Raw genomic sequence first — 25,670 nt, forward strand, 5'->3', positions numbered from 1 at the left:
TCTCCCATTTGCAACTCTGTATGCAACCCCTTTACTTCTTCCACAGCCAAAATCTGATCCCTGGTCATGTACAAAGGGGAATTTCATCTTTAGGTTCTTTAAAATGAGAACAGGGTGGAGGAGTACCTGGAAGACTAACTGGTCCTTTTCACCTCCTCTTTGGAAGTTCTCCCTCCAGCCTGACCTGGAGCAGAATAGTAATTCTGATAGAGGACAAAACACAGTTGACTTTTTAGAACTTTTTTTTTCTTTCTGAGAGAGAGACAACCTCCATATTAAAACTTAGTGGAAAAAAGCTTGAAGTTAACTCATTTGACATCCAACCTGACTTCCAACAAGTGAACAAATAATGGCCTCTTTGCAGAGCAAGCTGTTTAATTCTGCCTGGAAGCACAACAACATGGTTTTCCACACCTGGCTACTCACATGTTCATCAACTGTTTTCTGCCTATCTGATTATAAAAAGGAGGAGGCCAGTAGTAACACATTTTTAAAGTCACTGCAAAGCTGTGCTCAGACTTCAGTTCAGATGGCTTCAGTTCTCTCTCTCTGTCTCCTGCCTCCAGCACCCTTTTACTCCCCCCCATTCACTGGGCTCTCCATAACATCATGCGCAGCCATCCAGGCTCTGGGCCCTCTGTAGTGCAGGGAGATGAGCTTCCACATCCAACAACGAAACAATGCGCTCTGCTTCCCTGGGGGCCTGTTCTCTCTTTTCTGAACTTATTGCCAAAGAGCAAATCCTTTACCTGGGTCTAGTGGAAATTAACATGCCCAAGTGCCTGGGCCATTGTGTCCCCAGACATGCAACCATGAATATCCAAGATGAACCAAACATGGAAAAGAAGCTCTCATCAGTCCACATACTGGGTCCTTCCTAAATAAGGTATGTCGACAGACTGTATTATCCGGCCTGCAGTTCGCTCTTCAAAAATGATAATCTGTGGAAGAGAAAGATATGCAAATTTCCTTCATACACAGGCTGAGCTACTTTAATTTTTAGGGGGAAAGGACATATGATGGTAGCAGGGGAAGGAAGCATCATTTAAAGAGATCAGTCAGTAGGAGTCTGAACAGTTACTGTGATGCTACAGTAGTACCACATGATGCAGAAAATGAATTAGCATCAAATCAAGTTTGTCTTGGTTTTGAACTTGGTGCTGTGCTTTGAAGTTTAGCTGTCATCCTTGTCAAGCCTTAGCGGTTGTTAGAGCCATCTTCCCAGCCTCAGAACAACACTTTCCCTGATTTTCACAGATCTTAGGAGTTAACGCTCTCCTTCCTTTGCTATTGAGTTGGTTTTCAGCTGAAGATGAATAGTTAATATGTGCTGTACACTTCTATTTTTTTGAGACATGCAAACAAACAAGGAAAAAAACCACCAAAGCCTCTCACCTCATTGCTCCCTTTCCATAACCAGGGGGCAGGAAGGTAGAGCGTTTCCTGAGGTCCAATTTTCCAGTAGCGGCCTAAGTTCTGACTGTTGACAAACACAACTCCTTTTTCCCAGCCCTAAAATCAGGACAGTACACAGAATTACTGATGCAGCTGTATTGCCTCGTTAGGATCCCCACAGGAAATTAAATCTACTTTCACACTTGCATTCTTTCAGGCCACCTGCTGCAGACCCAAGTGAGCTCAACTGCTCTTCAGGCAAGCTGAGAAAGATTTTAAACCTTCACATTTGCAAAATGGCAATACTAGTGCAATCTTCTAACTGTATTGCTGCAGCAGGATTCATGGTCTTATAGCAAACTTCTGTCATCTTTTGAACAGGCATAACTTTATTTCTTCCCAAGCATAGAATATCTTCCCCCACCTATTCCCCAGGTGACAGGAGTACTGGATTGTTGACTAGCATCATTTACAACAAAACATAAATGGAAGAGTGAACAGTACAATATTGACTAGTATGAACCTTAGCGGGGTGGCTCTAAGGGAGTGAAGTCAGAGGAGGAAGTTTAATAATACTTAATACATCATCTTGAGCAGCAATCTTCCACAGAAGGAAGATGTGAAGGCCAACTATCATCCCATCTCAACAAAGAAGTTACTCTTCCCATATCACATGAGGAAGTAGGGATAAAACGAGTGCCACCTTTTTGTTTTGTGCCCATTACTCCTCTGCAAACTAGAAAAGAAATAGCACTTCTATGTTTATAAATGAGACCTTTTGTTTGTTAGCAGCTCTGCAGGGTCAGTGTTGCACATATTTTCTCATCAAGACCACTATAGACTGAACAGAATTACCTGCCAGCTTCAGAAGATCTCTACAACCTCAAAATAATTTGCTTTCTCAAAGACCAGAGGAAAACCACAAGGCAGTGGCCTTGACTCATTCAGACCTATTGCTCAAGGTTCTCTGTAACCAGACTTCTGAAAACCTTGCTTAGGAGAAAAAAAAAGAAAAAAAGAAAAAGGACTTGCCTGTAGCTTCAAGAAAGTGTCCTGCGGCTGATGCTCTATCCACAGCCTTCCGCGAAAAAAAGCTGGACCAACAAAGTAGTCTGGGACTGCACTCCATCCAGCAACGTGTTGCAGGCTGTAAGGGAATGACCAAGCACAGCTAACAGCAGGGAAGCGCCAGGCGGCACTGAGAGACAGGACACTCGTCTCGGGATCATTTCAGATTCATGCTTACAGTGGTGGATGGACTTTGTTACAGGGTTTCTTGTTTGCTTTCATGCCTGAAATGTCAAGCAGTTGCTTCCTACTGGTAGCGGTGGCCGATAATATTTATCCTGCTGCAAAGGGACGAGGCTATTTAGCTCCTGTAAACATTCAAGGCAAGCACCTAGCTGATCTCTCGCCTCCGCTTAAGGTAGCTGTTCTGGTGGTACGTGTCTCAGTCTTCATTATCCTACACTTGCTGCATCAGTGAACTGCAAGTCTCTCTTACAAGAAAAAGATGTATGGGGCTATCACCATCTCTAATACTTTATAGCAAAGTAAAAACCTCTGCTTAATGCTGGCTACTGAAGCGTCCTTCCTGCTTCAAATGCTAATGCCATGGTGCAAGCTTTAAATGCATATGGCCTGCACAGTCTGAAGGAAATTCTGCAGAACTGTAGGACTCAAACAGACCTTCCTGCCCTGACAATACACAGCAAGCTAAATGTCTTCTGTCATAACCACAAACCAGAGGATTGCTCATGCATAGACTATAAAGTTAGGCTTCCTGCAGTTCAGAAAAACTGACATTCTTCATGGGTGTCTCTGGAAGTTGAACTACTCTTTGCATTTAGGCGTGATGGCAATGTGTTTTGGAAATGCACAAAACAGCACTCACATTACTCTACAGAATAGAAGTTGATGTTGGTCAAACAATGATCTAGTCAGGAGGATCTGAATACTTGGCTGGAATCATTTCCAGTCTTTCATTAGAGAGAGTGTCAGGTGTTTTTCTCACACTCTCTCCACAGACCTACAGTCCCCATAAATTGTGATGAAGCTTTAGTTGCAGTGTTAGCAGGGAACAAACAGGAGAGAAAATGAGGAATGTAGAAGTCCCACAGAAGCCTTGAACTTGTGTCAGAACATGTTCCCTCCTATCCTTCTGAATTGCATCTCTTGGAATCAGGGAAGTTACTGATCTAGAGCAGCTTGACTGTTACTGAATTGTTCAGCTAAAGCCTAGGACAACTCCTTTTGCAGTACTTGGGGTTCCTCCTCCTACGCAGTGACTGTGTCTGGATTAAGTTTCATTGCTACTAGTCAGTTGCCAGTAATGGATTGTAATGTTGACTAAACTTGATTTTATTTGGGCATGGCAGTTCACTTGCTTTCATGCCCCTCACTGGAAATATTCTTCTAAAACAACTTTACAGTCAGAGGTTATGCAGGTTACCCCATCAATAAGAATCTTTCAGGCAGCCCCCCAACACCTGCTAATATCGTCCTTAGAAATTTCAAACTGTAGACTTTTTTTCTTTTTAAAGACAATTTTAGTTTACCATGTCCTCTCTCTCCTTCCTACATGAAATGCAGGAGCTGTGATATCTTGGGGGGTGCACATGTGTTACTTTCTGGTATTAACAATATAACTGAAAATAGCTCCTTTGGATCGTGGCCAGAGTCCACAGGGCATCTGTTGCCTTAAACACTTGGTAAGGCTTTTTATATCCACTAACAGAGGCTCCTTGACTTACCCCTGCTAGATTTCTTCTTCAGTCTTTCTTGAATTAAAGCAAAATAACTTAAAAAGCATGGAAGAGAGAAAGCCATCTGGACTTGTTAATGTACTATTAGTAGCTTCCTAGAATTAATCCTTCCCTCGTGAGTTTGAATTATCAAATAAATCAGCCAGACTGCTAATTTCAAGAAAGATCCAAACTTCTCCAGCCTGTCGGTATGTTGGCACACAGTGCTTCAGCTAAGCCACACTTTCACCTGCCAGATCTAACCCTGCTATACAGGATCTGAGGGAGCCTTTAAGTCCTCCACAGTGGGAATATATTTTGCCCCTAAATAATGGTATAGAGAAAGTGGTGCGATTTTCTGTACTACTTTGGGCAAAGGTACCAGAAAGGGACTTACCAGTGCAAAGGTTTGCCTGCTGGCTTTTACCTAGTGTTGCCTTTCTGATACATTGAACTGTTCCCTATTAGATTTTGTACCTTTGCTAAATTGTTAGTTTCAAATGAGGGAGAAATTTTAAAGAAATCCCACAAACCTTTTCATGAATCCAGGTTTCATCTCCAGACTGTAAATCTTGAAGTTCCTCAAGGGGGTTTTATTCAAGAAGATGTCACCAATTAAGCCTGCAAGAGCAATGGGGGTAATGAAGAGTTGAAAAGCAGCTAAAGCTGATAGATTTTCCTATTTGAACGCGAGGAACAGCAGGAGATGGAAAGCAGCCACATTCTGCAATGGAATTAGAGTCCATATGGTCCCATTGCTCATCCAGATTGAGTGGGGAACATTACTATACTTTGGCCTCTCCGCTCTCTCCTCTGCTTTAACTCACTAAGCTGTTAAACACCCTCCAAGCAGAAAACATTGCTGGCACACACAGCAGATGGGTTTTTGTTGTTATTGTTGTTTTTTTAGTTAGCTGCCCATATATGGATGTTTTTAAAGCAGTAGATCAGTTACTTCTCTAATAAGCACAGCGAAATACAACATGGGGAAGCACTAATGTCCAGTGCTGATCCAGTGCTTTTCATACAAGGATCTTAAGGCACCTTACGAAGTAATTTAGCTTTAGTACTCTCTTGTTAGATAGATAATATTTTTCTCTGTGTAGCAGGCAAAGCCTAATCCAGCCCCCTAATTACAGGACTGCAGTTGAGACTGCCTAAGAAACACAGAGGCTTTATACACCTCCTCTGCAGTAAAATGAAATTAGTCCAGTCACGTGCCTAACTCCATTAGACTACTCTCTATACTTTCTGCATACAGTTCCCACTGAAATAGGATCTCGGGGTTTCAGCCTCTTCCAGCTCCACAATCATGTGTGATGGACGTGAGCATTTTACTACATTCTGTTCAACAAGATACAACTCATTCCTCCTGGTACTGTGTGAGTTTGAAAATGTTGCGCTCCTCCAATATCAAACCCCAGAACAAAACACAGATCAGAAATAGTCTTCCTACTCTCCCAGAGAAGTAACATGCTCACAGAGCAAGAGAAAGGATACCTAACATCATCTGGCAAAACTAGGAGGAGAATGAGATTCATGGTGGCCTTGGGTTTAGTCATTCCCCTCTAAAATGAGAAGCTTTAATGCAAGCCATGAAGCAGCCACTCCTTTTCATTTATGATCATTCCAAAGAGGGGGTGAATAACTGTTTTTTAAAAGTTCCCTCAGTCTCCTACCTACTCCCTGATGGTAGTCTTGTCCAGCACAAAGACAGGTGCATTGAGTCTTGAGTTTGATTCTGTGCAGAGCACACATGAAAGAGATTTCTACAGGGCTTAAACTCAGAGAACTATCTAGGACAGTTTGAGGCTCCAAGAAAAAAAGAACTTAACTTACCTTTCCGCTGTTCATTCAAAGCCAGGCCATAATTGACGCGACCGCGGTTTTCTACCAAAAGTCTTAACTGCCTGAATCCCTGTAAAAAAATGGAAGAGCATCAGCTGGAGCACTGCACAGCATATGTTATATCAACCACAATGCTGGGTAAACAGAGGTCAGTAGAGGTGTTTATGTGGGGAGGTGGCATCAGTGCCTTTAGCAGTTGCAATTTGCTTACTGTGAAGTTCTGGATTATGCGACAGAGCAGTGTCCCCAGATATTTCAACTGCAAGTAACTACACCACTGAGAATCTCTCAACCTTTTCATAAAATTCTTAATTTTTTCTGCTGCTGAATTTTAAAGTACCATTTTGATTTTTCACACACAGAGCCAGAAACGGTGTTTGACATAGCACAGGGTTATATCATACAGCTCTGCCATGAGTCACAGGAACATCATCTAGCATATCTACCCACTCACCCTAGTCCTAGGAGCCACGCATAGCTCTGCCAACCTGCATCCATTCAATGTACTATTTTATTGCCAACTTCTGCTGGAGAGCTGGTTGGTATGAACAAGGCTAGAGGGAGACGTTCCCCCTCATTTCATTTGTGACCCCAAAGTTGTAAAAAAACAAACACACAAACAAAAAACAATTAAACAAACCCCCTTAAATCTGCTTTGTGCCAAGGAGGATAAAGCCTACCTGTTTTTAACCTGCATAAAGAGGGTCCCTATAACCCATGTCTGCAGTTTGTGGGTGTGGCAGGAAGTCTGGCAAATTTTATGCAGCAGGGACTACACTGACCTGAATACACTCCATGGACAGTATTATTCAAAAGCCATTTTTGAATCACAAAGAGTAACTTAGCATTTGAAATCACACTGTATTTCAATAGTGAAATAATGTCTAGTTAAGGTATAACAACTGTTCTTGGTGCCTTGGTACTACACCAGCTAGTTAAATGGATCAGGTGGTAGGTACCCTCTTGACGGCTATGCCTCTTTAGAGCTCTAGGTTCTGTTATCCACATATTACTGCTGTGAGTGCTCTCCAATTAGTTACCTGTCCTTCAGGAAGGGAGAGCTCCACTGTGTTGTAATCCAGCTCACCAACATACATGGTGTTAACAAACACCTGCAGAACAAAGCACAAGAAAGGAGAGCTATTTCTCATCAGTTATACTATAATCCTATGCTACACAGGTTACTGGAACTCTCTTTGGGGAGGAGACTACATCTGCTTGGGACTAGAACTCAGGGTCCACATAACACTTTCACTGACTCAATCTAGGTGGGGGAGAAATTCACAAACCACATTTCTCAGACCATTCAGTAATGTGACATTTAAAGACGCTTTAAGTTTAGTAGACTTGAACCTCAAGCCAAAATTTACAAATGATAAGGGTTGGGGCTTAGCTGTAAAATGAAAGAGAGAATCTCAGTTCTGATGTAAGAAAACATTCCATTTTAATTCATGGCTAGCCCATTTCCTGCCTGGTTGCCAAGACCAAAGCACTGACATTTGCGTGAAGTCGGTCATAGTTGCCCTGTGCGCCTCACCTGTGCTCGGTCACGAATATGGTCCCTAGAATGCAGATGTCCACCACCAAATATGACAGTCTCGTAGAGCACATATCCATAGGACTGCCCACTGCTATCGTTTAGATGCAGGTTTTCCATGTTAATTGGAAACTCTGATTTAATGGGCTGCAAAGAAGAAACAAGTTTAACTGCAGAAGCAGCTTCTCGGTGTTGACAGGTCACATAGGGGCAATGCATTTTAGATAGGTGGTTCCACTCTCCCACAGATTACATTTACCCTGTAGGCCTCCAGAGGTCCATTCCAATCTGAATTATTCTATGATTCTATGAAAGCTACAGCAGTGAAGACAAACATACCGGGAAAGGGTGCCAAGGACTTGCAGAACTGGTATTTGCAGCAAACTGAAGTAGTAGGAGTAAAACGGGAGAAAAAAGGTTTTTCTCCTTTGCATATCCTTGACAAAACATTCCCCACCCTTATACTAATGAGATAACATGCCAGTGCACTAATTGCCTTTTCCACCTAAGAGGCAGTGTCTCTTAGTGCTGAAATATATGGAAATTGATAGTACTACCTGTAAAAGAGATGGTAACACATCCCAGAGAGAGATATATTGATGCAACAGGATGGCACCGTATGATGCCTTACTTTCAATCATGGGAGGGAGAGGCAGAGGCTGCCCTATGTTGCAAAAAAAGAAAAGAAAAAAAAAAAAAGAGATTCAGGAATTATTTCAGATGCAAAAAACCCACACAGGTTTAAGGCTCCTCCAGACCTCCTTTGACCAGTCTTCCCATTGAATTACAGAGCCTCATACTTGCTGAAAAAAGACCTCAAATTAAGTGTGAGGCTTGGGTGAGAACCATAGCAACCACAGCCACTCTCTCACCCTGGAACAGATAACAATAAGATACAGCTTATTGCTACAACAAATAAGATATAACTATTGCTAATGGTGTTTCCTTCAGATTTGCGCTTATTTCCAGTTTGCTGACGTACACTTCATGGTACAGACAGAGCTGCTAAATGCTACCTGCCTGCTGATAGCAGACAAGATATTTGGTATCTCTGGCCCTCCCTCCCATCTTTTGGAAATGCTCCCAGCCAGTCAACTGAACAGAGCCACAGGGCCCCAGCAGAAGGGCCAGTTTTAAAAAGTCTCTGATTTAGCACTGTAGGCTAAAACAGTATTTTGGCTCTTGGATTTATAATTACCAATGATCATGCTGAAGAGCTGTCGGAGCTTGAAAAATTTGGATGTGTAGTCTCCAGCCTCTGTCAGCACAGCATCGTAATCTGAAAAAGAAGCACATATGTCTTAAAAGACGTACAGCATCTCTGGAACAGCATTCACACATACTGTCATCTTAAGAAATAAGAGCCGAAGACACAATTTTCTTGGTGCTGTCTGTCTTATGGAAACCTACACCCTTCCATCTGTGTGAATGTGGCGAGACCAGCATGGAGTTACTTAATTTCGAGAGGACCCACTCATTGTAGAGCAACATCCTCCAAGGGACCTAATCTGCATGTGTCCATAACTTCACACAGGATAAATTCAACAATTAACAATTCTAGCAAAGGGCTATTGGGATGAAAAGAGCTTTAAGGTACAATTTGACTTGATAAACTTCAAAAACAAAATAGTAGCTTGGATCACCATCTTTCCTTAGAAGAGCCAGCATGGAGATAACATGAAGCAAAGCCATCATCTGCAACTTCTATTCCCAGTTCAGAATGAGGGGATCCTTCACATCCTGGAATGGGACTAGAAATAGGAAACGCTAATGTAAGCCCCCTTTTATACAGGCATTGTGTCTGATCTATGCTCCAACTTGTCCCTCCACAAAGTGTTGTACTGATCATTTCTCAATGCTTCTGTCAATTGTAGCTAGCCAAAGGGCAGTGTAAGCTGTGCTGTCACCACAGGTGCATAGGCAAGGCAGAGAAAAAACTCACCGTAACTGGTGACGTCTGACTTGTATTCATCAGCCTCCAAAGCACCGCTCATGAAGCCAAAGTTGGTGCCTCCATGAAACATATAGAGATTGATGGATGCTCCTAATTTGAGGATGCTTGCTACAGTATTCACCATTTCTGTAAAGGAAGGACAGTCCAGGAAGGCCATAGACCAAGAAATTAGGCTAACACTCTTCCAATAATTTAAAGCAAACAGAAACATCTTGTTCCCTGTAAGTCAAATTCATGCCTGCGTAATTACAGTGATTTCTTTTGTCTCAGTAGGGGCAGCATGTCTACTGACATATTGTGAAAGATTTATGCATTCAAATATACCTCTCATACTCTGAAAAAGAGTAAAACTCTCATGGATTTGAGCAGGAGTTTGGCTTAAGCGAAAGAATTGTAAGGACTACTTGATCAGACTCCTAAACTCAACACAGTGATGACCCAACTACAAAGACAATTGTGGGAGCATGAGACAGTCATTAAGATAGTCTTATATAGCTCTGTTTTCACTGTACTTCAGATGCCCCAGAGATTTTTTTTTTAGTACCAGTCTTCCTTGCTAATGAGTTTCTAAACTGGAAAGAAACTTGTACTTTCAGAAGTGTCATAGTTGCAAGAGGCTTAAGTTTGCCATATTCTCACAAAAGGTAAATTAATCCTCTCTTAATGAGGAATGATTATTTACTAGACAAGTAATGTCATCATGATGGAGGTTTCACAAAAATTCATGACATTTTTGCAAAATGTCAATAAAGACTTTGCAGAATTTAGATTAGCCCAGGAGGTTGAAGAGGTGACTTAAGGCACTGGGTTGCATGTTTAATATCAACATGGAGTAGCCTGAGGCCCTGGGATGCCTTGACACTACTATCTTAAGAAGTTTGGTTATCTGCACAAGCTCCTAGAGTCCCTCTTAGAGGAACAGAAAGAAAGTTTTGAAAAATATAAATAAAGAAAATGCTGCTGTATACCAACATTACTAAAGAAAATCCAAGGCACAGCAGTGTTATCCATTCACTGAGTGATTATTCATTTACGAAGACTCACACAAAGCAAAGGTTAGAGCTGTACAGAAAATTTGGAAAAAATTGCCTGTTATTTTTATTGGTAGCTGTTTGTGCAGCAGTAAACCCCCTCCACGTACAACACACAATTTGGTGCTCACCATCTGCATCAAAGACATAGTGAGGGCCTCCCCAGTTATCAAACCATCCAGTCCAGTACTCCATTACCATCTTTGGCTGATCTCTCTGTATCAAAACAAAAGCAAAAAATTAAAATCCAGACAGCACAGTCCAGCGCTCATTCCTATTTTCTAGAGAAGCATTGTTCAAATGCAGTTTGGGGACGTGGTTTACAAGAGTGGTTTCTTCTCAAGTTGGCAGAAGAAAAAAAACAGCTACAGAGCTCTGCACAAGTGAGGAGCAAGTTTCTGTGGGCCAGCAATGCCCAGAACAGGCAGGCAAAGCAGAAAAGTACTCTACTAGGCACAAAGCAAAAGCTACAGCACACAATCAGATGATACCAAACAATTCTGGATACAGTTGCTTGATAGAGCTGTAGCAAAAAGACAAACCAGTTGTCACTGTTTAGCTTCTGCTAGAAATACACATTTATAAATGTCTACTTATCAGCTATGCCACTGCCAGCTGACAGTTTGCAGGTGCATTGCAGCCAACGCTTGCCAAGGTAGGAACAGCAGACCTTAGCGGCTTAATGCCTTTTTAATGCTGCATATGGTGTTGGCAGAAAAGCATTAGCCTTTGCACGAATTAGGTCTTCATTAAAAAGGCTCTGCACACAGAGCAATCGCTTCCCATTCGTCACTGCTTGCCAGCTCCCTTACCTCCTGTAGAATTCCACCCGGTCCCATCACGCCGGACAGAACAGGATGCACTCAGCCTGCCTGGCACTCCCTGCTCATGGTATTTATTTCTAGTCGAGGTAGTTTTGCCCTTTATTTGATAGGGGCTTTATCCTATGCTACATGAAATGGCCAAGGTAAGCAGCATTAAAGAAACTCATGTTTCATTAGGAGAAAACAACTGCAGGTGCCTGTAACAGTCTAATTGCTCCAGATTCAGACCAGCTCTTCACAAAATGTTTAATCAATCAGTCCTCAGTAAACCAGTCAAAGAAGGAGTATTATTGCCCTCTGAAATAAGAGACCATAACAAGGGAAAGGTAACATAGATTCATAATCCTTAAGACTATGAATGACAGGCTTCCTATCTTGTAATTATTAAGTGTGGCAAAGAAGGAACTGCTTGTATTGGGCCGTGTTGTGTTTGTGTATTCAGTTTGTGGAGAAGGTGCTACCTGCTCTTCCTTTGCAGAGTTTGGGGAATTTTGTAAGACCTAAAGAAGGCGAAAGCACATGCAGCAGAAACTCTTGCCTGTACGTAAATAAAGCCAAGTTAAAGTGGCAGGATTAAACTGTAAGTGCAACAACAGCAGCTTTTCCCTTCATGTTCTAGACAAAAGCCAAGGGAAAAGGTGGGAAGAGAACTGATCACAGCAAGGGGCACACGTCAGTTGTTCACATCTTTGTGGGCTGACATTTGGAGCAAGCAGAGCAATAGGGGAGGAAGAGGACAGTGGATGCAAAGAGAGAAAACCCATCACTGAAAAGCAAAACTTGTTCTTCCCTCACTACTCACATCACACAACCAAGCTACTTTTTGCATCAAGAGTTCATTAGCCAATTCCCTACCCCTTTCATGCTGATTCACTTCTCCAACAGCACAGGGAGTTAAAGATGCTCGAGCGATATGCTGAATTTGAATGGTTTCTGCAGTTAGCACTGTTAAATACCAGGTAGGCTGGACTGCTCAGAAGGCAGGAAGTGCCCTGGGACTGCATTCTGTGAATTTACTATAGAAGCATATGTGAAGTCAGAGAATATTGCTCTGATCAGTTCCAGGATCAGACCCTAAATCAGCACTGAGATCATTCCTGATGAAGGGATAAATGCAGAGGCTACTCATCGCCAGTTTAACACAGTCTCACAGGACATCACCTCCATCTCCTCTGGATACTTAATAAAAACAGATAAAGGTAAGTACGCAATGAATTAATGCAGCAGTTGCTGTCTCCTGGAGGGCCAGGCTCAAATTTGATTTGGGGTCATTTCTAATACAGCTTGATCTTGGTTCATCCATACTGTGTGGTAACACTTGCCAAAGACAGCCTCAGGCCTAGGTTGAGGGCCAGGATTAAGATGCATTGTCAAAGCTGCTTGGTCCCAGCAATGAAACAGAAAGAAAAGAGCGAAAGAGCAAGCGAGAATTGGGATGTGTTGCCAAGCCATACAGTTGGACTGATATATCAGGGAAGGTGGGCTGGCAGAACTACAGAAACAGAGTAGAGAGCAAACATTGGTTATTCATACAAGGCTCACCTATCCCCTGGGATTTGTGCATGCATTTCTATAATCTAGATTCCTTTTATCTGTTTTTGCATGCTGCTGTTCAAAGGCACCTCTGTGAAGGAGTTCCATTTCAGTGTCTAGATTAGGGAGCCCAGTTCAAAATATGATCCTAAGATCCTAGGAGAAATAGGACCAAACGTCTAGTGGAACCAACAGTCTCTTCCACATGGAATGCCATTAGTACAACTTGACATATCTACACTGAATTTGAGGTATTGGAGATGACTGAAACACCCATCACTATGTACCAGCCTCCCTGCAAGAGCTGCAGTAGATCATCACCCAGCATTTGAAGACTAGAGTCTTCAAACATCCTCTTGAGGGCATCCACAGCATCAGGGTGAAAGAGCTTGAGAAGAAGACTACTGAAGTTCTGGACAGAAAACTGACAGTTGCAATGTAGGATGCTACTGGGTATCAACACTTGAAAGCATTGAAAGTGGGAATGATAACCCAAAAAGCAAAACAACTGAACATCCTGTTCCCTGTTTGACAGTTAAGGCTTTTTCTCGGAGATCAATAAGTGCACACATAATAGAATAGCAGAAACCCTGGCTAGTCAAGTTAGATCAGGGCCTTGAAACAGGATATCTACTCAGAGATCCATATAGCTCCACAAGGTCTGTGTTTTGGAGCGTCTTCCCCACTGGTACAAAAGAGACACTGGACTATCACTATAAAAGATATGTTTGCCGGAAAGCCTTCTGGAGAGTCTTGCCTTCTCCTGCCAAAACATGTTCATTAATCAATCACTGAATATTCAAAAAAGAATTACAAGACACTGAAATCTGTAAGGCACTAAAGAGGATGTACACAAGCATACCAGCAAATTCAACCAAGTAAAGGAGAATAATTTAGTTTCATGTAGCTTGTGACTTTGGGACAAAGAAAATCTACCACTAGGATGCCAGTGTCCTGTTCTTTTACTGCAGTCGGTGCCACTGTGCCATATTTTAAAGTGATAGCTGAACTAATGCCCCTCCAATACCTTCTAATTCATTATGTAGGACCAGAGAGGCCTTTTGCAAACCCAGTGCTTATAAAGCCTTAGTAATTCAGGTTTGGCTGCCTCCACCCAAAGGGTAGCAGCAACTGCATTTTTTTTCTCAAAGAACATCAACTTCTGACCTGAGGAGCATCAATTTTCTGTTGAGATAAAGCTGAATGCACAAACCTTTCATACTGCCCAAATGACAGTTTCTAGGATTATCTTTAGTTTCCAGATTTATGATGGTTATGAAGATAATCCTAGAAACTGTCATTTGGGCAGTATGAAATGAGAAGCTGAGCAAGAACTGCAGTTCCCAAATACCCAGATGTGGGGTTGCAAACTGAGACCCTGAGGCCTCACATGAAGAAATCTAACTCTTCTGCTCTGGTGGTTCATATGTTATCGCCCAGGTCTCAAAGATAGGTCTCTCTAGCTGCTAAACACAGGCCACAGCTGAATGGAAAACCTTTTAGTAGGTGCTAGAGAACGGCATCCTTAAAACCTCTTTTGATTTCCAGAGAAATCAGCATGAATGTTTTCACTGATTCCAGAAGGACTTCACCTAATGAGAAGGAAGCCTGGAGTATCTGTCAAAACCCTCCCACCAGACTATCAGTGCTTCATTCCTAATGCTGTCCTGGAAAATCCACATGAACAAAGACAAGCTTTTCTGCACCCTACCTGTACTGTGTCCAGATATTTCAGTATCCCAGGCTCCAGTTTCTGAAAGTTAACAGTGGCCAGTGCTATTGAGAAAAGAAGAAGCTTTTATTAATTTAGACACATACAAAATGCTCTCACCTGGGAGAGCATCTCCTTAGGCATCAGCCAGCCTGAGCTCAGGGGGAGCTGCAACATCTTCCGAATCACTAAAAATCCTCCTTGGAAATTTCCCATCAAAGTCTTCATTTAGAATGCAGAATCTAACTGGACCACAGCACACAGTGGAATACTTACAGGCCATCTTTTTAGCTCTAATGTTCAGAGATACTAGAAAGAGAGCATCAGAGCACCTCATGGAGTGTCACAAGCCTTAATTAGAGGCTGTAAAGCACTTGGAGATCCTCAGATAAAAGGCACCACATAAAGGCAAACTTATTATTAGAAAGTCATATCTGGATGTCACACTGATCTCCCAGGCTTTAGCTGGCAGGAATCTCTATCCAGGCAATATCTTACAGCTTGTAATATCTGTGGGGGTGGGTGAGAGAAACCACAATACAAGTGAACCAGATAGAGACTGTAATTGGAAGACGTATCTGTGCTTCTGCCCTGGGCAGCATGGGGGAATCAGCAACTAGTTTGTGCGTACTGGATGTATAGCAAAAGTTGCCGCATGGTCTTCAAGCACTAGTGTGGGAAGACCTGTCTGCAGAAGCTGATGCCTTACAAGACCTGTCTGCAGACACTGATGCATCGGTGTCCCCACCCCTGGTACATGTTAGAGCCATTTTCATACTTTCCTAGCCCTCTGTCACACTGATGGCATTTCTTCCAAGAACCTCTGAAATTTCAGGAGCAATAATGTGATTCTATATTAAAAATTGACTTATTACAAGAGAGCTGGTATCAACCCCAGCCCCTGTTCTGTCAGACAGACATCTTCAAACAGAATATTTACAGGAGCAAAAGCTGACTTGTCACTATTTATACCTTTGTTTTAATAGGCTGCTCTAACTAGTGTGCTAAAATGAAGAATTTGGCACAGGCAAACAAAGTAGGAAAACAAAACAAAATGTGAATTTTGCATCTATGTAATACATTAGTTGGCGGTCCTGAAGGCAAACATGCCCAAATCTGCTCTTGATGCATATCAATAGAACATCATTGAAAATGGAGTGGATGTGTGGAGAACCAGGCCCCAAAGCCTTATTCATCCTTTCCACATTAGCTAGTTTTCACTTACACGCAGTTTTCCACCATGGTGCTTTAGCCATGGCCTGGAATGAACCCAGAGTTTGGATTTTGTCACCCATCAGCTCTAGGAGTTGCTGTAATAGGTCAGATTAGAGCCATCTGGCTTGGGATTCTTGTCACTGACTAGGAACAGAGGAGGACTGCAGGAGCTGCACAGGTACACTGAGACCGACTGAGATTTTTTTCCTACAGCACGGGACATCCCAGCTATACCTACAAGCATGGACGGGACCAACAACAACAAAACCTTTCTTCCCCATCCCCTGAAACAATGCTGCAACCACTAAATAAGGGCTAGGCAACAATATCGTTGTCTCGAGTCCTTCTACATAGGATGGTTTTCTCTGCAGAACACCAAACTGGCACTAATAGGAATCCAGAAATGCTTCTTGGAAAGAAATTGGGCCACCACTAGTAAGAAGAACAAACAAAATCACAGAATCACTGCATTATGTTTCAGCTCCTGTCTGGAGTCTTCTCTATTTTTCTACCCATTTCTACAGTGGATTCTATTCTTTCCTGTTTTGTTTTCATAACCACCTTGCTGCTATATTACTTCGAGCCCTAGTTATTCCACGCATCTGATTACTTGACATGTTGACTCTAATGAACAGACTGTTATGACATCTAAGAGGCAAATCAGTATCAAAGAGCTCTCAGCATGCAACACACTGGAAAAGATAACTCCAAACAAGAAGGAGCTCTGAGGCAGTAAACATTCCCACAGAAGATGGTGAGGGCTAGATAGGGATTTCCACACCAGCCCTTCTGAACATAAGCTCACTGGCAGTGAGAGAGTGACCCTATGTGGTCAAGGCTGGAAACTGCTGCACTCCAAAAAAATAAAATTGAAGAGGACCACCATACTTGTGGTGAAGGACCATGGATTCAGACCTACTGAATTTGTCCTTCTCATATTTTCATTCAAAAATAAGAGGAGGAAGAAAAGGAGGAAAAAGCTTTCCTTCTAATCATCTTCATGCCTGACATTAGAAAATTAACAGTATTTACAACTGACTGATGACAGGAGCACTCAAGGACTGCGCTCTGCAAACACTTCCTTCAGGGAAGCAGCTGCTACTCAGGCAGGAAATTGGCAGAAACACCAGAGAGATCACAGGCCAAGTAGAAAAGTAAACCTCAGCTGACCTGGATCTGGAAATATGAAAATCAATATCACACTATGCCCAAAACAGTCAGATTTAGGGAGGAGTGAAACCAAAGCAGCTGCACCTCCATTTCTTCCTAGTGAAAAGTAGGATAGGTGTTAAGCAGCATTTCAGACACTTAACAGAATTACAATTCTGAAAAAGGAAAGAGAAAAAAGGAAATCCTTCTGCATTATGCACGTTTGATACCATCTTTGCCTACCCAAAAGCCGTACACTCCAGAGCAAGCTCACTGATAGCCCAGGGCTGGCCTGCAAATTACTGCTAAACTTCCGGAATGTTAGCTTTCAGAATCTAGGTGTTGATGGACTTTTATCTTTTCTTTTTAACTGAAAAACAAGTATCTTAAGAATAAGTTATTACTATTATTAGTTGCTGAGATACTTATTTAATATATATTCAAATGAAACAATAAGAAATAGTATTTTCAGCCTTTTAATCTGATGGGGAAACATCAAAAAATGCTAGGTGCTGTCATCTTTTCACTAACCTCAGTGGGAGTTACAGATGCCCAGTATGAGACGGAAGGCAGCAAGACATTTAATCTGCACACATTTAAAATCTTTGAAAGCAGCTCTTTCTCCTGCACAGCTCCAAGAGTACTAGTGTGCTTCCCCATGGAGCAATCCTGCTGTCACTCTGCTACAGCTTATGTTGAAAGGAACGCTCCAAACCTTTCTGGGAAGGGCCTGGTTTTGTTCCACGGGTATACCATCCAGCTAAGGGGGTCCCTCCTGCATGGCTGAAGCTCCTCTACCACAAACAGAATATAGTTAACAACGGGTGCAGCTTGGCTCATGGAGTGTACTGCTCTCATTCAAAGACTACATTTCATCTGCTGCCCTAGACAAAGAAAACCGTCTTACCTTGCTCTCCTACAAGCACATACCTCCCTCCACAAAGCCAAATGATAGCCCATTCTTGTTGTCTGAGGTCATTAACAGTTCCACAATCCCTCTGCTTAACAGAGCCTAAATTAAAAATGGGAAAGACATTGCGTTAAGGCCTGAGTTTAGTGTTTGTCAGGATATTAAAGGCTTAAAGTATATAATCACCCTCCCTGGGGGTAACAGGACAGGAGCTTGAGACTGGTAGTAGCTTGGAAAGAGATACTATTCCTGTGACATCACCCATTCCTCCTGAAGCTTCCCTGTCCACTTTTTCCAGCTTAAAGACATCTGGAAAATCTTACTTTTAGATTTAGTTTTAGAAAGCAGGATCAGTTTCTCAATGACACATCAAACATCAGGATTTTATCTTCCTCTTGGGAAAGCTTCACTGCTTTCATTTGAAAGAGGGCTTTGGGTGGAAGAAAAGCAGCTCACCCTTCCCTTTTGTCTAACAATGGAAGCTGAGAGGAGAACAGCTGTTTTGCCAATGAATGGATCCATCACAGGACAGCTCAGGTAACCGTGTTCTTGAATAGTCAAGTCCGAATGAATTTACTGGTTCTTTGGCACTCTAAGCTTTTCTAAAACACATGCACACACATGCAGGATTCTTCCTGTTAGGAGTGTTCTCTTACACTTGTGTTTTTACAGAATGGTGACTAATGTTTGAACAGAGTTTAGGAACTCCTAGTCCCAAATTAACCTCTCTTTTCACTGTACCCACGTTGGAAGTCACTCCGTCAGCTTCAAGGAGCTTTGAAAACAAGCCTTCAAAGTCTTAATTCTAAATTATTAGCTGTAAAACAGTGATAAAGACACACCTGGTCACACAGGAGTTAGTGATGTCAGGTACACTAGCTAGTTAACATCTGCTATCTATTTAAATAAGCCTTTGCATATTGCACATGTCCCCACACACTATGCACACAGAATGGACTTCAGCATTACACACAGTCTACATTAGTGAAGCATTACAAAAGAGAATTGGTTCCAAACCCAATTCAAAGTTAAGACAACCTGGTTAGTTATCAAGCTGTCATCACTGAATTTATACCTTAACAGATGCTAATATCTGACAAAATTCAGCTACTTAGGGAACTGGAATTTCTAACAAACTTTATTAAGATAATTCTTTGAGGACTGCATTAATACTAAGTTTCTTCCCCTCCCCCCCTTTTTTTTAAATTTAAATACGGGTGTAAAATGAAGAAATGAGACACTGAAATGCATTACAGGATTTCAAGGTGCAACACTGTGTCTGAGGCAGACACAGCGATAGAAACTGTGTCTGAGGCAGACACAGGTGTGTGCTCAGCTAATCCCAGCTCATGTACTGTGCATGGAGGGAGGTGTGAATACTCCCTTTCATGGCGCAGAGATCTTGGAAAGGGAAGATACTGCACTGAGAGGGTGAGATAAGGACAAGGCTTTCCTTTTTTTTTTTTTTAATGGGTACATTAATTCCAGGAAGATTGCAACATCATAATGTATGCTACATGCAGATGTAGTAATCAACTTGCCACATTCAGAGTTCAGAGTCCAAACCCGAACACAATCTAGGAGTTCAAGCTCCCAGTCCACCTGTGCTAACGTTAGATCCCACTCTAACCCACATCTAAAAGGAAGCCCTGCAAGTCCTGCTTTCCCATGTTTTCTTCTTTAACCACTACAATATATTCCTCAGATGTAAGCTGCACACAATACTAGAATATGAGGAAACAGCACTGCAGAAATACACCCACAGACCTGGCAAGGGAACCTTATCTGTTCTGACAAGTCCATGAAACATTGTAAGTTCTTTCATCACTGAGATAGGGAAAAACAAGCACTGAGTTGGTGAACCGTTCAGGCACAGCAGAGTGCTTTTAGCTCACTCATCTCCATGCCCTATTCTTTAAAAGCCATTTACTTACATGCTTGTCACTTGATATGGGACATAGGGAGGGAAACCATGTAGAGGTAAGAGAAAATTTTGACATTATTTGTTCAGATCACCAATTAACCATTTAATCTGCTCATATGTACATTTCAATTTAACCCTCTAATCAGTATTAAATGGCTCCACAAGATGGAGGAGCAGGAGCAAGCACCTCTCTAAGCAGATCAGGACTCCTGTCATGATTTCTTTGGTGGAAGAGCCTCTGTATAACTTGTGAGCAATAAGATGACCTGAGCTAGAGTTAACCCAGTTAGCTTTTCAGTTGGTGCTCAGGGTGAAGCTGGGGTACCCAAAGGGTTTCAGRAGGATCTGATCATGTTGTAGCAGAAGAGCAGGGAGCATAAAGTTTATGCAACAAACTTGAGCTAATGAACGTTATCATACAGTTATAGTGGAGAATAGCAGATGATATCATCTGTTTGAAACTGAGGGAGGAATGGGGTTGTGAAGGTCATCTTTGTTACCCAAAAGAGTTTGAGGGAAGTCAACAGAAATATTTGAAGACAGAACTCTGCCTTCTCCCCAGTATATTTTCCCTCCATCCCACACAGAAGTGAGTGCACACGCACACACCACTGGATGAGTAACCTCTCTCATGTTCAGCAACTTTTTTGAGTCCTCAATGAAAAAAAATAACCTTATGAGACATACTGCAGATCTTACTGTTGTACTGGGAGTGAATGAACAAGTCAGTCAGACTCATATTAGATTCATCAGGATAACCTGGCTTCCATGAGCACTGGCCAGCTCTTTATCACTCAGCTCAGAGGCAAGAGCCAGGGCACAGTTTAGTCTCCACTGAACAAGGATATGGGAGGCATTAGGCAAATTTGCCTTCCTGATGCTGAGCTCCAGATTACACAGGTTTAGGAGCATGCTGGTGCCTTGTTCACATAAACCTTCCTCCCAGGAAAGGCAATGGATATATTGATGCAAAGAGAAATGCTTTCTCTAATGCTGTCTGTGAGAAGCAAAACAGGACCAGCAGGAGACAGGTTCTTCAAGGCCAGCTATGTATTACAGGTGCTCCCCCACTTCCTTATTACCCTCTTCTCTGGAAGACATCAGAACACAGACTTGTCAGTAATGAGAGGGGCATATGGGGGTCTCTTCCACTCCCATAAAAATATCAAGTGAAGAAATACCAAGTGAAGAAGAAATACCAAGTGAAATCCAGCCAGATTATGCACTGACAGTTCCAAAGTTTTCTGAAGTCATGCTCAAAGTTATTCAGGAGTGAGAAAGTACTACGAGGAAGGTGGCTTATGAAAGAGATTCACCACAGAAACAAGTGAATGTGCCAACATTACCATTTTAACGTAGGTCATGTAGTTTGGGTCTTTGGCATAGGAACCATATTCATTCTCCACTTGCACTGCAATGATGGGACCTCCTTTCTTATACTGTTGGGGGTACAAAAGGGAGAAGCTGGTCACCATGATTTCTACGCACAACGGAATAGGTAGAGCTGGAGGAGCGACATGGACAACTATAACTCACGCTGGTTCCTAAAGTAAAGCTAGTAGATTAGCTGTTGCTTTGACCCGCTGCTGTTACTAACTCAACACTCATCTGTGCAGCTCACCTGCAGGTAGTCCCCACTTGGGGATAGAGAGGGTGACAGATTGTACTTGCCTGAAGAGGGACTACAATAGGCATTAGATGATCAAAATAGGCATCCACAGCTTCTGTGAAGCCCTTATAGGTTGTCCTCAGTTGCATCTCTGGGTCTTGCAGTAGCCAACTATGAGAAAAGCAGCAAATGGAAATCTGTTAAGAGACTCATATTCAGTCAAGGCTGCTAGAAGTAACACTGTCCACTGACATGAAGTCACATTTAGGCAGGAATAATTGAATGCTTTGTATCACTTGGCTTAGCCTGAAGTGCAGGCATGGACAACAGAGTAAGTCAGCAAATGAGACCATGTGAGGATTATTCTATTTTCTCTCAAACCCTCCACCGAGGCAAAACACATTCAGATTGTAAGTTAAAAGGGCATTTTTCTACTTCTGCAAAAACTAAAAATCTAAATGTTAAGCTGGATACTTTTCACTTCAAAACATGAATCCAAGGAACAAAGTTATTGCAGCAGGCATTTATATGTAGATAATGCAGAAGGCAAAGCAGAATCCTGCTTGCTTTTCCTGGGTTGCTTGCAACAGCAGCAGAAAACGTTCACTTAAATGACCACTTCTGTGGACTTTACCCAAGAAAAAAGGGACAAGTATGACAGGGACTTCATGTCTATACAGCCCACTGTAATACAAGAAGAGCCTGAAATCCCTTCTTTCCACTGCTGAAGGAAGGATCCCTCTCAGAAATGCAAGTACCTGGTGTGCACAGAGTGCATTTACCTAGCCATGTATGCCACAAGCAAAGAAGAAACACGTTTCAAGGAAGGGACATTTTTACAGAATCACTTCTACGCTAATCCCACTAACTGAGGCTACTCAGCACTCACACTTTTAAATGAGGAGTCCAGATTGCAATTACCAATCTGTTTCCCTTCTTTTTATTCTGTATTTTGGGCCTAGGCACAGAGATGCAGGCTCATTTCATTTATTTTCCTGATAGGATTTCATGGGCTAAACTTACCACTCTAAAGGATACTCTGGAATTCCCTGCATCTCAAGGGCTCTCTACAACCAAATGCTTTCTCATAAAATCACAATCATCATTCAAAACAAAGCTTCAGGTAATTGTTTCTATGGTTTCTACTGCTGATTTACAAGATTTAGTTAGCTGATTTGGGGCTAACACAGAAACGGGCAATTTGTTTAAGGGCAGAACAATGCACCACGATAATGGTTTAAGCAGAGTAAGCTTGCCCCTTCCTTTTCTCTGCAAAAGGAGGCAATAGCTGTAAGTGCTTTCAGAGGTCTGAAAGTCTCAACTCTTGTATGCTATATGCAGCTTGGTGGGCTTGCAAAAAGCATGGCCTCTTTATGCTTCAGTTTCCCTAACTGAAAAAAATTAGAATATGACTTGTTCTTTGTCAGGTAAAGTCGCAGTCTGATAAAAAGTATAGCAGTGTCCTGACAACAACTGACAATACATGCATTGCTCATAACATAATGCAGAACTAGCTACTACCTCTTATCAGGAGTAACTGTGTTATCATGAGTAAGTCCCTGACAAACCTGCACAGTTCTGGGACCTGAACTCTCAGGTCCCAGAGGCAGGGCATTCTGCTGCTTTGCCCCAAGGTTGGCACAAAGCAATTTTCTGCACCTCTTGATACATGCCTACAGGACTATGCCCCAGAGGTCTCAATGAAACTCTTCTTCTAGTAAGAATAGCCTAATTGCAGTAAGAGGCCACAATGCACTAAATTGATTTTATCAGAAAGGGCAGGTCACATTTTGTTGAGGACAGGCCACAGCAGAAGTCACATGAGAAAATGATAAAAATTACAAGAAATAATCCCCAGATTTTATCTGAGTCAAGTGTCTCCACTGAGGTTCATGCTCTGTGAAGGTAAGGAAAACAAGTGATACGAAACCTGGCACTGGTTCCACTGGGATCTAGTAACCAGGCAAGTCTCTGCTGACGTTTTCAACTCAACTCTCAAAGCCTCTTACCAACAAGCTGTGCGCTTTAGAAGAAAATACAGTAGGAGGTTAGAAAAGTTATGGGGCTTTATTACTGCCAACTGTATCATATATATGTTCTAGTAGGACTTTTAAAATGGACCTGGGACACAGCAAATCCATATATCAAGCTGCAAATACTACTATTCATATTTTAAAGACAGTCAAGTTGCCACAGTAATAGAAGGTGTATTTCTCAATTCTATTTTCTTGCTGTAACCTTTACGCCATAACACAATTATTATTTTAAAAAATAGCTGCTCAAAAAATATACTGGTTCCAGGCTTACTATCTCTACTGCTTAGGAAAGCTCAATAACAAAATGGATATTCATCTGCTTTGGGGACACAGAAAATCAAATATTCCCATCTAACAGACATCTATTCTGAATCTTTGGAGGAGGCTCAGCTGTATGATCAGAGGTTTTTTTACAAGGCTTGCCTCAACTATTTGCACGCTTACCTGGGCAGACCACCAAGGTCCCATTCAGAGCAGATATAAGGTCCAGGACGCAGAATCACCCACAGTCCAATTTTAGCTGCCAGTGAAAGGAAGGCCCTAGAGATCCAGACAACGCAATTACTGTCTGACTGAAGAATCCATACTCCATGCACTCCTAATACACCTAACACCATGGAATCTTAGGTACCAGAACCAGAAGAAAACTGCTTGATGAAGCAACTATACTGGATTGATACTAAACCTGTAAGTTCCCAGGACTCCAGAAAGTAGGGGAAGAAATGAGTCTCCATTGTCAGATCAAGGTGCAGGCTTAGCTTCAGAAGCTGGGAATGACATCTTCATCCTGAGCCAACACATGCACCCTCCCCTCAAAACACGAGTATTTAATAATAGAATTGTCTCTACCACGTACTCTAGATCCAGGTTTTGACTGAAGTCAAACTTCCCTCTTGCTGGTTCATGAAGGTTCCATGGCACATACCTGAAATGCAGAATTAGGGCAGTGGAGATGAAGTGCCGAAAGGACACTGCATTTGCTAAGCAGAGAAAAAACTATGCATATACTTTGTTAGTCAATAACAGATCCAGAGATGATTGCATGTACATATTACAAGTGCCTATGCCATTCTTGACATGTTATTTGTGCCTGTCTTTCATTTTTCTGATAAGTCCGTATTTTGTTACACTCTTTTCCTGTATTCTGCAAAATCTGAGTTTCTCAAGACCATCAAATTTGGCAAGATCAGCAAAGAGAAATGGCAATTACTAGTCTACATTTAAGTGAAAATCTAAATTAAAAAACAATGCAGATATATAAAGCACACACTGAATACAGAGGCTACAGTGATCTTAAAATTCAGGCCACTGTGTCCAGGTATATCTTTCATTCCCCAAATGAGAGCATTTTCTAAATCCTAGCAGTGCTGAACGACTGTTTCAGACCCTGAACCTTCCTCATCGTGTCAGCATTAAGAAGCAGGTTTCCCAGGATGTTTGACGGACATCCGTTCCAGGTGGTATTTGAGGATATTACAGTGGTTGATGGTTAAAGAAACTCAAATCCTCATTACTCTGTTCTGTGCACTACAGTGATCTAGAATAGTTCCCAAAGATGCAGCAATTGGATCACTGTGGAGGGTTCCTAAACACATAGTGCAGGTGTTCCTCCTCATTCCCAACTGTTTCCAAATGTCCAGGCTTGAAATCCTGCTCAAGGACTGAACACTAAGGAAGAGCCATAGACTGCTTCAGGTTAAAGCTGCTGGCACATCACAAAAGAAAAGGGAAGAAACAGCGACTGAGTCAACATCTAGACTGGAGGTGACATCCACCATCTGGAGAAACACACTGAGGGAAGCAGATAACAGAGTGGTAAGTAAACCCAGGTAACAGAAGCAAAAGGACATAGCACGACAAGGAATTAGTCTTTTCTCATAATTACAGGTACCCAAAGACATTGTTATGGCCCACTGGAGTTAATGACAAAGTCCCCAACAACTACCATGGTCGTGGGGACAGGCTGCTAGGTAATTTCACAGAACCCAGAGAGTGAGGACACTTACGTAGTAAGAGTGTTTAAGCCACATGCTTTCATCTTAAGCATGCGATCTTCCCAGTATTCCCTGGGGACTCGGAAATAGTGCACTGAGCCTCCAAATATGCGGAAGGGCATGCCTTCCAGGAGGAAGTGTGAGTTTTCTGTCTGCAAGCCTAGGGTCCTCCCCCATAACCGCAAAGGTATCAGCTCACTCCAGTTAAACCTAGAAGAGAAAGAGAGACACATCAACATCCAGTCTGTAGTAAAGA

At 42.2% G+C, this 25,670-nt stretch overlaps 1 protein-coding gene across 4 annotated transcripts; it reads right to left on the minus strand.

Annotated features, from left to right (window-relative positions):
• Positions 1–237: 237 nt before the first annotated feature.
• LOC112968966 (beta-galactosidase-1-like protein 2) lies at positions 238–25,670 on the minus strand. Of its 4 annotated transcripts, XM_026071763.1 has the most exons (18): positions 25,427–25,670; positions 24,277–24,345; positions 23,865–23,960; positions 21,447–21,555; positions 21,122–21,214; positions 17,872–17,953; positions 14,578–14,642; positions 10,641–10,725; positions 9,467–9,604; positions 8,723–8,803; positions 8,082–8,188; positions 7,525–7,671; positions 7,028–7,099; positions 5,979–6,057; positions 4,673–4,760; positions 2,428–2,542; positions 1,396–1,512; positions 238–941 (listed from the first exon to the last, which is right to left on the minus strand). In XM_026071763.1, the coding sequence occupies exons 1-18, from the start codon at positions 25,651–25,653 to the stop codon at positions 855–857; spliced, it is 1,857 nt and encodes a 618-aa protein (XP_025927548.1). In that variant the 5' UTR covers positions 25,654–25,670; the 3' UTR covers positions 238–854. The 4 variants fall into 4 exon arrangements, 2 of the variants coding, with proteins under 2 accessions (XP_025927548.1, XP_025927549.1); XR_003254510.1 differs by lacking the exons at positions 238–941; positions 1,396–1,512 and adding an exon at positions 2,642–2,741 and having other exon boundaries at positions 2,455–2,542; XR_003254509.1 differs by lacking the exons at positions 238–941; positions 1,396–1,512 and adding an exon at positions 2,642–2,744 and having other exon boundaries at positions 2,455–2,542.

This window comes from Apteryx rowi, unplaced genomic scaffold, assembly GCF_003343035.1.
Source record: "Apteryx rowi isolate R43461 unplaced genomic scaffold, aptRow1 scaffold_33, whole genome shotgun sequence".
Classification (NCBI taxonomy): domain Eukaryota; kingdom Metazoa; phylum Chordata; class Aves; order Apterygiformes; family Apterygidae; genus Apteryx; species Apteryx rowi.